The sequence below is a fragment of the Platichthys flesus genome, chromosome 4 (assembly GCF_949316205.1).
Source record: "Platichthys flesus chromosome 4, fPlaFle2.1, whole genome shotgun sequence".
Classification (NCBI taxonomy): domain Eukaryota; kingdom Metazoa; phylum Chordata; class Actinopteri; order Pleuronectiformes; family Pleuronectidae; genus Platichthys; species Platichthys flesus.
In genome coordinates, this window is record NC_084948.1 from 7,296,079 (window position 1) to 7,311,841 (window position 15,763).

A 15,763-nucleotide genomic window follows, 5' to 3' on the forward strand; every position below is an offset into this window, starting at 1 on the left:
TGAACTACACACACAATAACACGACAATCCAAGCCAGTGTGGGGGCGCTAGAGAGGACATACCCGCACGCATTCTACCGAAGAAGAAGAAGCTGTCTGTTAGCTGCTCAGTTCCGCTCGCTGGTCGATAGATCGTAGAGCCGCAAACATGGAGGAGGAAAAAAAGAAAGAGACTAAGCATCCCGAAAAGACGGATGAGAAGACCAAGGACAAGGAGAAGGGCCAGCAGCCCAAAGAGAAGGGGAAGGAGAAGAAAGAGGAGCAGGAGCTGGTGAGCGTGGACATTGTTCTCATTAAATTTTCACTGAGCAGCGTCACTGGAGACAGAGGCGATATTTTGCCTTAGTCACTGCCGCTTTGACAACACGGTGTAGCGGGCCGAAGTCAGTGTCTTCAACACAGAGGACATTCGTGCACCCCCAGTGACTTTGTGCTTGTGTCCTTTATGAAATGCTGCGTCTCTGAGTTCTCGGCTTGTTTTCTGTCTTTTGAAAAAAATGCTGCATCCGTAACGCACAGCGTTAGCCCGCTTTAGCCTAGCATAGCCTCAGCCGATGAGCTAGCATTAGCCCGCTAGTTGTTATCGCCGCTGTCCTCAGTGTCTTTAATGTTAGCTCTGTTCGCCCAAGTGCTAGCACATACAGCTAGCGAGGGATAGCACGGGGTTTTACACTGAATGACACAGCAGCCAGGGTTAAGCAAAGTACTTCACAACGCAACAAATAAATCTACAACAGACTGAATTCACAGGTTAACGTTTAAGATGTTGCTGGTTTTAACTTACCTGCTTGTGTGTGACACATGTTTTTACCTTGGCTGCTGCCTATCTTGACTTTCCTGACTAGAACATAACAAAATATAGTTAGCTTGGAGCCGACTTGATTAATCGAATTGGTCAGATTGTTTTTTTTATTAAGTAGTGATAGTCAAGTAGAACATACGGATAATACTTGAATCTTTCTTTGACATTACAATTAACATTATATTTCATGTGATAGGATGTCTGTAAATGCCCCGGTCAGGCTTTCACTGTTTAGTGGGACATCTACATCAGAAGCACAGTTGTACCATTAAAAGCCATCACTTTCATAAGTTGGGCCAAATGACAACAATGCTTGTCATCATGTGTTTACAAGGTCATTCATTTACCACGGTCATTATTATCAGATTTATTTCAAACAAGAGAATACAATATATTGCAGCAGCAGTAGTCCAGTAGCTAGCATTTTTATACAAGGCACCATAGGTAAATACACTATCACTGCCATCATGTCATTCTCAACTGAAAACTGTGGTCACCCCCTCCTCTCTTTTACTCAGTGACAGTGACAGATTAATTGCTGCTTAGGTTTTTATGCTGTGAATTATTTTTGTATGTTCTCTTCTTTCACCGTCTCAGTCAGAAGAAGATAAGCAGCTGCAAGAAGACCTAGAGATGATGGTGGAGAGACTGAGTGTGAGTATTAATTTATTTATTACCCCCCCCCCCATTTGTTCAGGTGTTGCTTCCTTTCACAAGTGAAATAAATGCACAACTTTCTATACATTTACAGGAAGACAACACAGAACTGCATCGTCCTGCGTTGGAAGAACTGCGCAGACTTATACGATCCTCAACCACCTCCATGACCTCGGTACCCAAACCCCTGAAATTCCTGCGCCCACACTATGGCAAGCTCAAAGAAATCTACGAGCGCATGGCTTCTGGAGAAAACAAGGTAACATTGTGCTGCTGCTACAAAACTGTAAACTCAAGTATGAGCAATTTTTTTGACTTTTCAGTAGAACTGCTCTGAAACAATGTGATGGCATTTATTGTAAACCGTTTCTACATTAGGATGAGTTTAAAACATTTGTTTAACATCAAATGTCTAATGCATTAATAGTGTTATAATATTATTTAATTTGCCAACGGTAACAGAATATACAAACTATATTTGAAAACGCATCGACCCAGCTACGGATATGCCTTGCGTACACATTACTCCGGAAGTTTAGAGAATCTAAAACTTAGTTTTGAAACGCTGCTGACCACATTTTAGTTTGTATGAAAACTCCAGGGCTGTGTTTTAGTATAGACCGGCAGGAGCAGAGATGTTTGGAAACAACATTGTAGACGTTGTCTTTGTCAACAGCTCTTGTGCGGTTTAATCTGGCATTTAACAAAGATACAGCTGCTTACCTGAATCTGAGATATTTTTAAAGCAATTTAAGACAATTCTGTAACTACAAACCAAATGCGTCCTGTGCGCACTGGCACATGTATGCCCAGTATACATGAGCGGGCACATGATATGCATTTTCAGGTGGGTTAGTATGATCAGGGATTAAGACTGATACAGAGCCAAAATCCTTATGTGGACAGAGATCATTTTAGTTTGAAAGTGTAGTAGTATGGATGAACTCCCAATAATCCTCACAATTCAAAGCACTGAAAACCAAGTTGCGCGTGAATTTAAGTTCACACTGTAAATGTTTTCTTTATTTGCAGCATTTCTGTGGCGATGTGGTCTCAGTGCTGGCTATGACAATGAGCGGTGAGAGGGAGTGCCTGAAGTACCGTCTGTTGGGCTCACAGGAAGAGCTGGCCTCCTGGGGACATGAATATGTAAGGTAAGTCAACAAACTACAACCAACATCTGCAAGTATTGTGGCTATTGTTGGAGCGGTAACATAACTTATTACGTAAGAACATCGTGCGGGGTGTTGGGGTGAAATATAGTGTATTTTAGTGTTTGCTTCATTTCTTGATGATGTTATTTTTCTGCCCATCATCTTCCAGGCACCTGTCAGGTGAGGTTGCTAAGGAGTGGCAAGAGGTGGAGGAGAATGACAAGACACAGCAGGAGACGCTGTTGAAACTAGTGAAAGAGATTGTACCCTACAACATGGCCCATAATGCAGAGCACGAGGCTTGCGACTTGTTGATGGAGATCGAGAGGCTGGACATGCTGGAAGACTACATAGATGAAAATGCTTATGGCAAAGTCTGCCTTTACCTCACCAGGTATGTCCAGGTTATACACTGCTCACAAACCCAAACACAATCATTGGTCATTAATACATTTTGTTTATTTATATTTGTCACTGAAGTACAACTTTAATGTTTAATTTCCTAACTTCTTTCCTGTTTCGTCTAGTTGTGTGAGCTATGTTCCTGAGCCTGAAAATTCGGCTCTGCTGAGATGTTCCCTGAACATCTTCCGAAAGTTTAACCGTTATCCAGAGGCCTTGCGACTCGCCTTGATGCTCAATGATGTGGAGCTGGTAGAAAACATCTTCACATCCTGCAAAGACATGTAAGGAAGACTGAACCATTATTCCTAGAGGGCATAAGATGGTTATTGTAATGATATAGTTATTAACCCATCAAGTTGGATGAACTCATTAACATTCTATATCTCCTATCTGATTGCTTTTTTTGGTTCAGTGTCATCCAGAAGCAGATGGCCTTCATGCTGGGTCGCCACGGCATGTTCCTGGAGCTCAACGAGGACGTAGAGGACTACGAAGACCTGACAGAGATTATGTCTAATGTGCAGCTCAACAGCAACTTTTTGGCCCTGGCCAGAGAGGTAACTGATAAAAAGACGACTAAGCTGAACATTTTTAACTGTTTGCTTGATTTGAAAGAATGTTGGGGCCTTTCTTTTTTTTATAATACATAAAAACGATCCTAAATATAAAAACAATATAAATTCAGAGATATTTTGATGAAGTAAAATCTAGATGACTGTTATGTGGATGATAAGAAGTAGAATGATTGATGCGGAGGGCAAAGGATATTTCCGAGGGGGGTCATACTGAAAGATTGATATGAAGTAGCAGGTTTAAGTATTTTCTCAGTATGACCCAATGCTTATTACCGTTATTAACACACTCATCTTCTCCTCCCCAGTTGGACATCATGGAACCTAAAGTCCCAGATGACATCTACAAAACACACCTGGAAAACAACAGTAAGTCCAGATGGTTTGATGGATGCTGTGTTTTGTGATTTACCGGCCACTGTAGAAAGTGAACTGAAAGTTGTTTGTTTGGTGATGGTGAAAAACATTTGATTTGGCCATGTAGCGTGACCTCTACTCTGTATCTGATAGGATTTGGAGGGAGCGGTTCCCAGGTGGACTCTGCTCGTATGAATCTGGCCTCCTCCTTTGTGAACGGCTTTGTCAACGCAGCTTTTGGACAGGACAAGCTGCTCACAGACGATGGCAACAAGTGGCTATACAAGAACAAGGATCATGGTAAATATGCACACAAATACTGTCGTACGTTTGGTTTTCAAAACCCTTGTCGCGTGTTCTTCGTTGAACTTTCCCTTTCTTGACATAGCTGATTAACTGACATGCGTATATATGATGATTACGTTGGGGGTCTTTGTATATCAGTGCTACTTTATATGATTGTCCAGTGACTGATGATTTTCTGAATTTGTTTAGGCATGTTGAGTGCTGCAGCTTCCCTGGGTATGATCCTGCTGTGGGATGTGGATGGTGGTCTGACCCAGATAGACAAGTACCTCTACTCCTCTGAGGACTACATTAAGGTAAACATTGGGCTGGAAAGAAAGGATGAACATTTCCATTTTTTTTTCTTTTTTCTAAGAGATAACCGATGCCTGTTAACGGATTATAAACCAACAAGAATAAAACAGCTAGTGTCTGACATATTATTTTTATTATTATTTTATTATTACTTTTAACAGATTAATCGTTTATAGAAATTGATATTGTTAGTCTGCGTTTTAATGGTTAATGATGGACATCCCTATGAGGAATTATTGAAAAAATTCTACAACAAAGTTCATATTATTTTCAGAAAAAGATATGGTGTCATTAAAACAATCATATCAATGTCACATCAGTATCAACTCTTGTTCACCACAACTTTAAATAACTATCTTATTCATTTTTTTTTTTAATGATCTATTTCAAGTTTACATTGTAGAAAATCTCTAAATTCAATTTTACGTCCAGTTAGCCAAATCCTTTGTATTGACTGGAATACAACCGCAGTATGACTTCATCTACTTGGGACTCTGGCGCTCAGCATGATATGCTGAGTTATTCTCATGCCTATTACTCTGATGGAGAGGGTATAAAAATCAAGTTCTCAGTTTTCTAAATTGTCTTATGTGTCTCTGTGTAGTCTGGCGCCCTCCTGGCCTGTGGCATTGTTAACTCGGGTGTGAGGAATGAATGTGACCCAGCCCTCGCCCTTCTGTCTGACTACGTTCTACACAACAGCAATGTCATGAGGATAGGAGCCATCTTTGGGTGAGCAGCATATAACAAACAGACATCAGTTGTTTAGAAAAAGTTTTTTTAAGTCTTTCCTGCTTATATCTTTATTACATTTTTTTGTAGGTATGTTGTTTCCCTCCACTAAGGTTCAATACAGTTTTATGTTATTACGGCACTTTGTGGCTGTGTCTTGATCAATGTCATCTTGATTTCAGACTGGGCCTGGCCTACGCTGGCTCTAACAGAGAAGATGTCCTTTCTCTGCTTCTCCCTGTAATGGGAGACTCCAAATCCAGCATGGAGGTAAGGATGCATGTTCTGTGTTAAGGGCTCTTCCCATAGTACCCAGTATATGATCAGTTAAGCAATGTACAAGTATGCATGTTTCATCCCCAGGTGGTTGGAGTGACAGCAATTGCATGTGGCATGATCGCAGTAGGTTCATGTAACGGCGACGTGACTTCCACCATCGTCCAGACCATCATGGAGAAGAACGAACAGGAGCTGAAGGACACATATGCCCGCTGGCTGCCTCTAGGCCTAGGACTCAACCACCTGGGTAAGGAACATATTTAGTGTATGTTTAGATCTGAACTGAGGATGTAATGACATATGTTATTACCAGGTCTAATAAGAGTCATGGTGGCATTGGACCAAAGGAAAATGATATACAGTAACAGGTGATGTGTGACTGCTCTTTCTGATTCTTGTGTTGTTTAAGATACGTTTCAGAGGTCAGTTCCACTTCTTCTGCAATTTTTCTTTATCATGTTGCTCTAACTGTTGATTTTGTCTCATTCACTTTCCCTAGGTAAAGGAGAGGCAATTGAGACAACCCTGGCAGCTCTACAGGTTGTGCCTGAACCCTTCCGCAGCTTTGCCAACACACTAGTGGATATCTGCGCGTATGCAGGTCAGTCTCACAGTACATCCCCCCCTAGCAATTACCAAGCAATATAGTTATTGGCACGCCTGCAGATATCCATCAGACCTATGTCTTTGATAACCAATTTTCCAGGATTGCCATAACTCACACAAATATTTATTTTCCCCACATAAGGTTCTGGCAATGTGCTGAAGGTGCAGCAGCTTCTCCATATCTGCAGTGAGCACTACGAAGCCAAGGAGAAAGAAAAAGAGGAGGAGAAGGATAAGAAGGATAAGAAAGACAAAGACAAGAAGGACAGTGCTGCAGATATGGGCTCCCACCAGGTAACGTATTATCATGACTCGCCAACATTCCTCTCAATTATCAGTGCCTACAATCTCTGTATCATAGTTGTGTGCAAAGCTGTGTGCTTGAAAATGTTAGTAAACTTATCCTTTTTCATGTCAGGGTGTAGCTGTTCTTGGTATTGCCCTGATTGCCATGGGGGAGGAGATTGGCTCTGAAATGGCACTGCGAACATTTGGACATCTGGTCAGTAGCTACTCTTAGTGTCAATCCTCTGTACCAAATATGTTTTTTTGTCTATTTTTAACTTTTATGCTTATCCCATTTCAAATGTTGTACCTCATCTTGACTAAATAGTTCTCTTATTTTCACACCCAACCATTGTCACTTTTTGATCCATATCGTATCTACTTTGATACCAATCACTACAGTTTTCTCTGTGTTCATTCACTTATTATGCCCTAATTTAATGATGGATTGAAAAAAAGAACAATGCATAACTTGCTCCTGTAACATTTCAACTATTAGTACTGCAGTGTGACAGCTTAAACCTGCAATTGAAAAACGAAAAAAAACATTGCATTTACACTCTGTAAAGCAACATTTTCTCTGTATTTATCCCATCAGCTTCGTTATGGTGAGCCCACTCTCAGGCGAGCAGTGCCCCTTGCTCTGGCTCTCATTTCTGTGTCCAACCCTCGTCTCAACATCTTGGACACCCTCAGCAAGTTTTCCCATGATGCAGACCCCGAAGTCTCACACAACTCCATCTTTGCCATGGGCATGGTGGGCAGTGGTAAGTGGGGGTCTGGGCATTAAGTAGCATATGGTTAACTGTTAAGTGTATGTTTTAATCTTAGAGCCTTTCATGTGCATTAGCATATTTTTATATATAAATAAAATTTACTTTTTGTAATCTTAAGATGCTAATAACATTGATAGTATTAGACTTGCATGTTTAAGTAGAATATTTTGAGTATAATTAGAATCATCATATAATCCTGTGCCATAATTACTGTTACTTATTTTTTAAACTCAATGTATTGAAAACCTTTGAAAATGTAAATGTATTTCATTTCCCTTCATTAAAAACAGCAGTGAAGTTTTTGAACACCAATAGCTCTGATTACTTGGAAGGTCCATGTTACATATTTGCCATTTTTCAGTGACGCACTATGCCGCGTCCTGTGAAAAAGCCTCTAGTGTCAACATCTTTAACACATTTAACAGACTCCACATTTTTCCCTTTTCCTCAGGCACAAATAACGCACGTTTGGCCGCCATGCTTCGGCAGCTGGCACAGTATCACGCCAAAGACCCCAACAATCTCTTCATGGTCCGACTGGCCCAGGTGGGTGGCAGCACAAAAGGCACTCTATACCAGACAGTATGTTTGAGTAAGTATTGACTCTCTGCTGTTTGTGCCTCTACAGGGTCTGACTCACTTGGGAAAAGGCACACTGACACTCTGTCCCTACCATAGCGACAGGCAGCTGATGAGCCAGGTCGCTGTCGCCGGACTACTCACCGTGCTCGTTTCCTTCCTTGATGTCAAGAACAGTGAGTTCATTTTCCTCCAGATGCCCTTGCCTCTGCTCTCTGCTTCCACCAAACATTGTACATTATGGTTATGCAAGTTCATCATTAGTGGTTTCCTTGTGTTCACAATCCCCCTGCGGCTGATTGTGTGCATTTCAGTAATCCTGGGGAAATCTCACTACATTCTGTACGGCCTGGTCGCAGCCATGCAGCCACGTATGCTGGTCACATTCGACGAGGAGCTCCGGCCACTGCCTGTGTCAGTCAGAGTTGGACAGGTAAAGCTCATGTTTACTTTGAGATTTGTACAGACTGAAATGTTTATGTAAAATTAAACCATTATTTTGTAGGAAAAATTGCTTCTTGAAAAAATCATAAAAATTCAAGAAAATGTTTTTTTCAAGTAATAGTTGAAAGAAAACTGTCTCTGTATCTCATGAGTTTGTTTGATCTGTGTCCAGGCTGTGGATGTCGTGGGCCAGGCAGGGAAGCCAAAGGCCATCACAGGTTTCCAGACTCACACGACACCAGTGTTACTGGCTCATGGAGAGAGGGCTGAGCTGGCCACAGAGGAGTACCTCCCTGTCACCGCCATCCTGGAGGGCTTTGTTATCCTCCGCAAGAACCCCAACTATGAAACCTAGACTGAAGCCAAAAAGCCCACTTTTGTCGGTCTCTCCCTGTGTTTGTAAGGGTAGACCTCCATGGCTCTTGGAAATTGTTATATTGAATTGTTTACTGCATGGCTGGAAAGAGCGAGGCGGGCCTACCCTACTGCTTTGTCTTCTCACTGTCATCTGTGGCCCAACACCAGCAACCATTAAAAAGGGATAACTGGGGTCGGGTTAATTGGACTGGTATGACACAGAGAGGGTTAAACTTGGTTCTCTTCATTGCTTTAGGTTTGTTTCATCTCTCACACGTGACCTAAATCAGCAGCTATACTGACTGGAGGTCCTCCTCTAAAGTGGGAATGTGTTTCAGTCATCAGTAAATAAATAAAAACTTTGCTCAGACCACATCGATACTTCACATTTTGTTTTGTTTTTTCCTTATACTTTTTTCCTCAGTCATTTTTGTAATAAGACCATTTACAAATACGTAATCTTCACATTTGTTGTTTATTTTTTTGGGGGGGGGGTGTTGTTTGTTAGAGTACTGTACAAGGGTTCAAAAAAATAAAATCTCAGATCGATCAAATCTTATGACTGTGTTCATTGATTAAGGTGCAAATAAAGTCATAGAACTGTATTAAGCAGGTTCTCCACAAGGAGGTGCCACTTAGTGGAAGGAAAGGTGCCTTGATACTGAATACACATGCAATCTTAGTGTGTACACACAGATGTGTATATATACCTATTTCCTGGAGTAATGGAAGCAGTAGCTCAGAATTAAATTAATTTAAGTATGTGAAGTAGGCTACAATGAACTCAGGTGTCTTGACCTAAAGAGTAAAGATTGGTGCAACATTTTTTTTTATCAGTGGTGACTTTTTTGTCACAGATAAATTATTTCATATGTATATTATGTTATAAATATCTACATGATTATATATGAGGTTGTTTGTTTAGAGTAAACAAATAGATTATATTAAATTAAGAGTATCGGATATACAGATCTACATTTTTCAGATGGCTGCTGGACACAAAAGTTATTCAAATCAGTTATTAAGTATATCCATGAATCAGTTTGCCGACCAAGCTTTCATAAGCACTACATATTTGACTAAGTCTGTGGATTGTCTTTGGAGATAATCACCTGAAAGATAATCGTGTCTGTTGGACATTTTGCTCTGATTGTTAAGTGAGACCTCCAAAATCCGCACCGTGGAACTACTTTCATTTGTCTGATTTATCGATAAGGGCCAATATTTATTTTGAAATAACTGACATTTACTTGCATTATTATTCATTTATTATTATTATTATTGAATGGATAATATAGATATTGTTTTTTGTTGTGGAATAAAGTTTTTGCTCTGAGGTCAAAATTACAAAACGTCTCTAAACATGTACACATGGAAACATAATAAAGATAATAGATGAGAATATTTCCAGTCGACGGTGCTGGGCCAGTTTCACGTGATGGGATTTTGCCGGAATTACCTTGCTACCGGCTTCCGGGAAGATTTTCCATCCGTCCGGCTCTGCGGACTCAAGGAGAGAAGGTAAAGCTTCGGTCCTGCGCCTTCTTCTGTATTCAAACGCTGCTTTTTACAGGTTCCTGTGAGGTCGCTGTCACTCAGGGGCTCTGTGACGACATGCATCTGTACGTTTAACCGTTAATGTGGAGATAAACGTTTCTGCCGTGACTTTGTTCACTGCTTTCTGAGGACTGGGAGCTCCTGCTGTGTTTTCGAGGATTAGCTAGCAAGCCCGCCGCTAGCATCCCATGCTAAGACGACGTGGGTGTTCTTTCTTCGGTTAAGCTAGTTCAGTTAGCAAGTTAACATTGCGATATGCAGCCATGCTGAGTTTTTAATACTACGGGTTTAAGCGTTTTACAATAAGTGTGTGTATGCTATATTTGACAAGCGAGATATTGACTGTCGCCTCACAATGTTGTGTTCGCCGGTAGGCGCAATTTATGCTACTAGCAACCTAGTGCTTGCTAGCTAGCGACGCAGAAGGCTATATATGTAGCAGTAGGTCATATCACTGGTTGGGTCGAAGCCGGGTCCTACCCTGATGTCAGCAGCCTGGCAGTAAGTGGCAGAGCTTGTGTTCTCATTTTCGCATGTGTCTTTGTGTATAGATACGTGTGTTTAACATGCTCTCTGTTAACTTGATACCTGAACGCATGTGATGGCGATGTAAAGTTGATGCCAGTGATCTGTAACCTTCTGCGCTAGGCGGTAAGTATGGATAACCTGACAACTCTAGTTACCCAGACAGCTAAAGATATGTGCTGTCATATACAGTTGTTGTTGGGGGGAACCTAGACAAATTAATTATGAGACACTGGTGGACAAAAGTATGCCACGGATTTGTTACCTTAACGCCTGTTAATAAACGGCCGAGTTTGGTGCCAGGTCGCTGTGCTCCAGGTTTAGCGCTGCTTAGAAAACATGGACTTTCTCATCCGCATCGCTTGTGAAGCAGAATCTACACACAAGCTGCCGTGGGGTGTTGAACTGGGAGAGAAGTCTGGAGGTGGCTGACTCAGTGTGGCTGTGTTCGGAACTCATCTCTGTCACGACACCTCTGACGGTGCTGCTGTGTTTATACCTGGTTAGCTTTCAACTGTAGTTAGTGTGGAGCACGTCGAGCTAGTGAGTATCAGCGTGCGTGCTAACGACCAGTAGCCACCGCCTCCTTAGCTTGACAGTTATCTAGGTTAGTGTTTCCATTCATTGACGCGGCCGCCTTCACGTCTCTCCACGTCGATGACTCCCCGAAACGCCGCTTGCTTGGTATGAGTTGTGTTTTACACGAAATGGGATGTTGTCATGTCTGAGGTGTGGCTGGCATGAAGCCGGCAACTGTGATGTGCGTCGCGCCAATAGCAGGCAAAACCACGTGGTAAATCCAGATTGGGCCTAGGGAAGTTAGCAACACGGCTAATAGCACAACATCCAGCAGCACGTCTCCGCACCCTTTTTCCTACGTGTGGGATCTGCTTGTATATAACAATCCCTTGGAAATAACTGTCCTGGTAGTTCGTCGTGTGCGTGAGTAGACAGACACGCCCCTGTGTCACAGCAGAAGTGGCACACCGTTTTAGTTGACGTGCCACCGGTGTTATACCAATGGATGATCATCCTGGTAGTCGCCCTAAGACATGTACTAATGTAAGATTGTTTGTTTAGAGGGCGACTGTGCTGGTTTGTTCATGTTTCAACCCTGGTGAGGATCACTTCACCCTGCTCGCTGCAGAAGGCATGTGGCAGGTGTTGAGGACTGCAGACATGTGACCTTACTGCTGAGAATGCTGCCTCTAAAATGGATGCTATCAAATATGCATGGTTAATGGACAACATAGCTGAAATGGACAGATGTCCATCCCAAGTCTCAGTTTACCACTCAAGCTTAGCCAGAAGAAGAAATGACTGAAGCATCTTAAGACAAAATGCAAGATCTGCGAGAAGCAGGCTGTCTCAGTTTGTCTGACATGAGGACACTACTCAGCTTCCTGTCATGAAAAGTGGAGTCTGGAGTCTGAGTATGCGTGGGTTTTGGCAGAATGTTCGTAAAACAGAGGAACATGGGTGGGCTGAACAAGGCTGCACTGGTGTGATGCTGTGTCACTGGTCCTGAACTTTCACAGTCCGTGCATCCCTCGCGCCTTGAAATGACTGAAGCCACATTTGCATTTATGTGCTGGTCACTAACACATTACCGTTGGAAATGTGATCATTGAAAATCCAGTTTTGTTTTGAGCAGTGCTAGTGGCAGACAATAGTAGTGTAAAGCTTGAACTTGTTCAGTGTTGTTTAATCTGTAAGTTGCTATAATTCTGCGAAAAGGAGCATTGCTCTAATTTTACACACAAAGATTCTTGTCAATGTGGGGAAACAATGGTTCAATATAGTTATAGTTCAAATAACCCTGATGCTGTCATCAGGTTTTTCTCACATTGGCCTTGACACTAACACTTTGTAACAAATCTTCCAAACTGTGAGTGTGGATTTTAAAAGCGTAGACATGTACCAGACAGACTTACCTCATGTAGCGGTTTGTTTGCTCGCATCTTTTGGAAATGCGGTATTCAGTGTCTTTGGAGATGAATCTGCACAATTGACTAAAATGCAAGATATCTTAATTCCAACCACTTGAACCTTGACAATTTTCCTGCAGGTCAGTGGAATACTGCAGAAACCTTTTAGCTAGATTACATTACTTTGACTCTCTTATCTTAAGGCTGGTGAAAGTTATATACAGGCTTAAATTGTTCTAAACTTGTTGACATGCTTGCTAGTGAAGGTTTGAGCATAAATGCTTCCCAAATGTAAATAACAGGCTGTAAACTAAATTTGAGCTATAGTTTACAGTTAAAGTGATCCAGTTAAATTAAGTGACACTTTGTGTCCGTGTTACTACCACAGCCAACAGTGTGGCTCTTTGGCAGGTACAGATTGACATTTCAGTCTGCAGGTCAGAGAGCTATACACAACATAGGAGTTACTGAATGTGTAAGTAAAAAGCCTTTTAGTAAAATCTACGGAATCATTGTGGTCTTTGTAAATATCAGCATTTTTTTTAAGTATGTTGAAATTTGTTGCAGACCTGGAAGTCACAATTAACAATTTTTTTCACCTTTGTCGCCAGGCTGTAAAGTTTGTTAATTTCGCAGCATTAGTCGTATTGGGATAAACAGTGGGCACCTCTGAATATAACAACAAAGTTGCACTGGGTCTGCTGAATATAATTGATGTGTGTACATACAGTGGTTAATTCACACCCCTTTACTGTAAGTCATATGATATCCAAAATGTTCTCCTCCTGTCCCTTAGCCGGTCAGAGGAGTGCATGAAGAGGGTTATGCAACAGTTGAATGAGCATGTTTTAACAGTGGTGTTCCTGGTGGCTGGATCTGCATGGTTCTGCATGTCAGACCAGCTCAAATGACTGGACTGTGTGTGATTAGCCGTGGGGTAAGGGTTGCCTTGCATTTTCTCACTTTACTCACTTTCTCAAATTCTGCAGACTAATTCTGTGTGGTGTGTGTTTTAATGGCACAATGATTGATTACGTATCAAGTGTCATTCCTTCAGGTTAAAGCATTTCCCCAAACAGCTTAAGCTTTTTGACTTTTGTGTTTGTCAGTAAGAGTAGTTAAGCCTCGGAGGTTTGTCCAACGTTGTTGGTCTTAGACCCTATTTTAGCCCTGGGTTTTGTTTAGTCAGCATTTCATCTCCCAGCCAACCCCGCTCAGTCTGACAATCTATCTGTCTGCGGATCAGCTTTGAAGCTCCTCTGGAGTTTTTATTTCATTAAAAGTCTTGCATCAGTTTTAAACGATCAAGTTACAATGACATGGCAGAGAATTTGCATTTAATTCGCTAACATTGCTGCCATTCTCTAAGCTCCAAAGCTCCAGTGGGGATGAGCCGACTATCAGTGTAACTCAGTGTTTTTGTAAGCCAGAGATTTCATCTGTATGGAAACCCTCACTCAGTTAAAGCTCATTGTCTTTCTGTCTCCTTTTGTTTGTGTGTTGATATAGTCATGGTAACCATGACGATTGTAGCCATTTCTGCAGTGTAATTTCCTCTTCTTTGAAAAAGAAAAAACACACTGATTCATCATGACTCAGGCTTTTTACACTGCTGCTTCTGTGTGTGTGTGTGTGCCAGGGAAAAGGGCGTGAGTCAGTGGCAGAGTTATTGTAGGTTTGGGCTATAAATACAAAATGTGTCACTATTACAGGACCATATATCCTGAGGAGGATGACAACACCGAAATCAGGAGATGGAGACAAAAATGGTGGAAATAGTTTAAAGCATTCTGCATAATAATGGGTTAATTTAAAAAATGTATGTATTGAATAGGTGGTGGTCAGAGGGAGGAACGATTGCCCGTGGATTCAAAATGACACCAATATATTCTAGGAGATGTGAACTCAGGTTGAAATTAGATCAGCTTTGGTCAGACAAACTTCATCACATACACTGGATTGGTTTTGGCACAGGTGACCTAAGTAAAAAAAGGTCATGTATTGGCCTGACTTGACCCACGCTAAACATAGTTTCTTAGCCAGTCAAATCATAAATTGTATTGGTGCAAGTCTCTGATCCTGCTAAAGGATCATTTAATAATATAATTGAAATTCACTGAAGCCTAAAATATTAGCTTTCTGAGTATCTTCACTTTTTGTAACTAATGTGCTGTTTCAGACTCGTGTTACTTTACATAACTAGATCGTCACCTGGTAGAGTGCATACCTAGGCCTGTTCAGTTTCCCTTATGAAACCACATTTAAATGAACTAGATTGGATTTTTTGTGTTGCACCAAATTGCACACACTCTTAAATATCAGTCCCCTAAACATAGCACACAAGAAAGTTCCACTAAACACTTTTAGAGTTTCAGGGGTGAACGGCGTTGCCACCAAATCCAATACAATTGAAGTGAACGATGACCATTTCTTCAAACGTAAAATGCAACAGGAAAAAACCCTAGAATTTCTCCATACTGCTCCTGTGTCCGTAAGCCCCGGCATTCAAATTGGACTTGAAACAAGGTCATTGATTGTGACCATGTATGTAACAAGAAAGCTTTTGAAACTGTCATGCAGTTGATGGTGGACATAGGTTTAATTGTAAATGTGATTTGGATTTAATAAGGAAACTTTGACCCTCCCTGCTTTCACCTTCATTTATCTGAACTGTAATGATAAAATGACGTAATCTGTGGATAAGTGGACATGCAAAAAATCCAGATTATTGTTAACTTGCTGTGAAGATGTGTATTCGTAATTCAGCTAGAGCTAATTTTGCAGCACCCTTTTAAGACTATTAATCCATAATCTATATATCTCCTTCTGGGAGGGTTGTGGGGGGGAGCTGAAGCCAATCCCAGCCGCCATTGGTCGTAAAGTGGAGTACATTCTGGTATCCAGTGTATTGCACGGCCACCATATAGAAAAAAAACAACCATTCGCAATCACACCTAAGGACAGTCTAGAGTCCTCAATCAACCCAAATTGATTTGAACAAGGAACATTCTTGCTTTGAGGCAGCTATGTTCTATGTACAGTATTAAAAATACTGAATAGAACTAATTTCAGTTTATACACGGAAAAACCCTTGAAGCTAAATTGACAATTATAACTTAAAGTACAGGTTTACATTATTCACTTGATGA

General features: G+C 41.3%; 1 protein-coding gene across 1 annotated transcript; it reads left to right on the top strand.

Annotated features, from left to right (window-relative positions):
* The first annotated feature begins 91 nt into the window (after positions 1–91).
* On the top strand, positions 92–9,158 carry psmd2 (proteasome 26S subunit ubiquitin receptor, non-ATPase 2). The gene is made up of 21 exons (XM_062385801.1): positions 92–270; positions 1,399–1,455; positions 1,553–1,717; positions 2,491–2,612; positions 2,782–3,006; positions 3,140–3,298; positions 3,430–3,574; positions 3,898–3,958; positions 4,100–4,246; positions 4,442–4,548; positions 5,151–5,278; positions 5,461–5,548; positions 5,642–5,804; positions 6,057–6,158; positions 6,306–6,457; positions 6,582–6,665; positions 7,047–7,215; positions 7,676–7,770; positions 7,853–7,979; positions 8,118–8,236; positions 8,420–9,158. The coding sequence occupies exons 1-21, from the start codon at positions 148–150 to the stop codon at positions 8,600–8,602; spliced, it is 2,721 nt and encodes a 906-aa protein (XP_062241785.1). The 5' UTR covers positions 92–147; the 3' UTR covers positions 8,603–9,158.
* Positions 9,159–15,763: the final 6,605 nt, after the last annotated feature.

Excerpts from the sequence above, each read along its gene's own strand:
- psmd2 (XM_062385801.1), top strand. The coding sequence starts at position 148 with ATGGAGGAGGAAAAAAAGAAAGAGACTAAGCATCCCGAAAAGACGGAT. Across the intron at positions 1,718-2,490 it reads TGGCTTCTGGAGAAAACAAG|CATTTCTGTGGCGATGTGGT; the intron begins GTAACATTGTGC and ends CTTTATTTGCAG. Across the intron at positions 5,279-5,460 it reads AGGATAGGAGCCATCTTTGG|ACTGGGCCTGGCCTACGCTG; the intron begins GTGAGCAGCATA and ends TCTTGATTTCAG.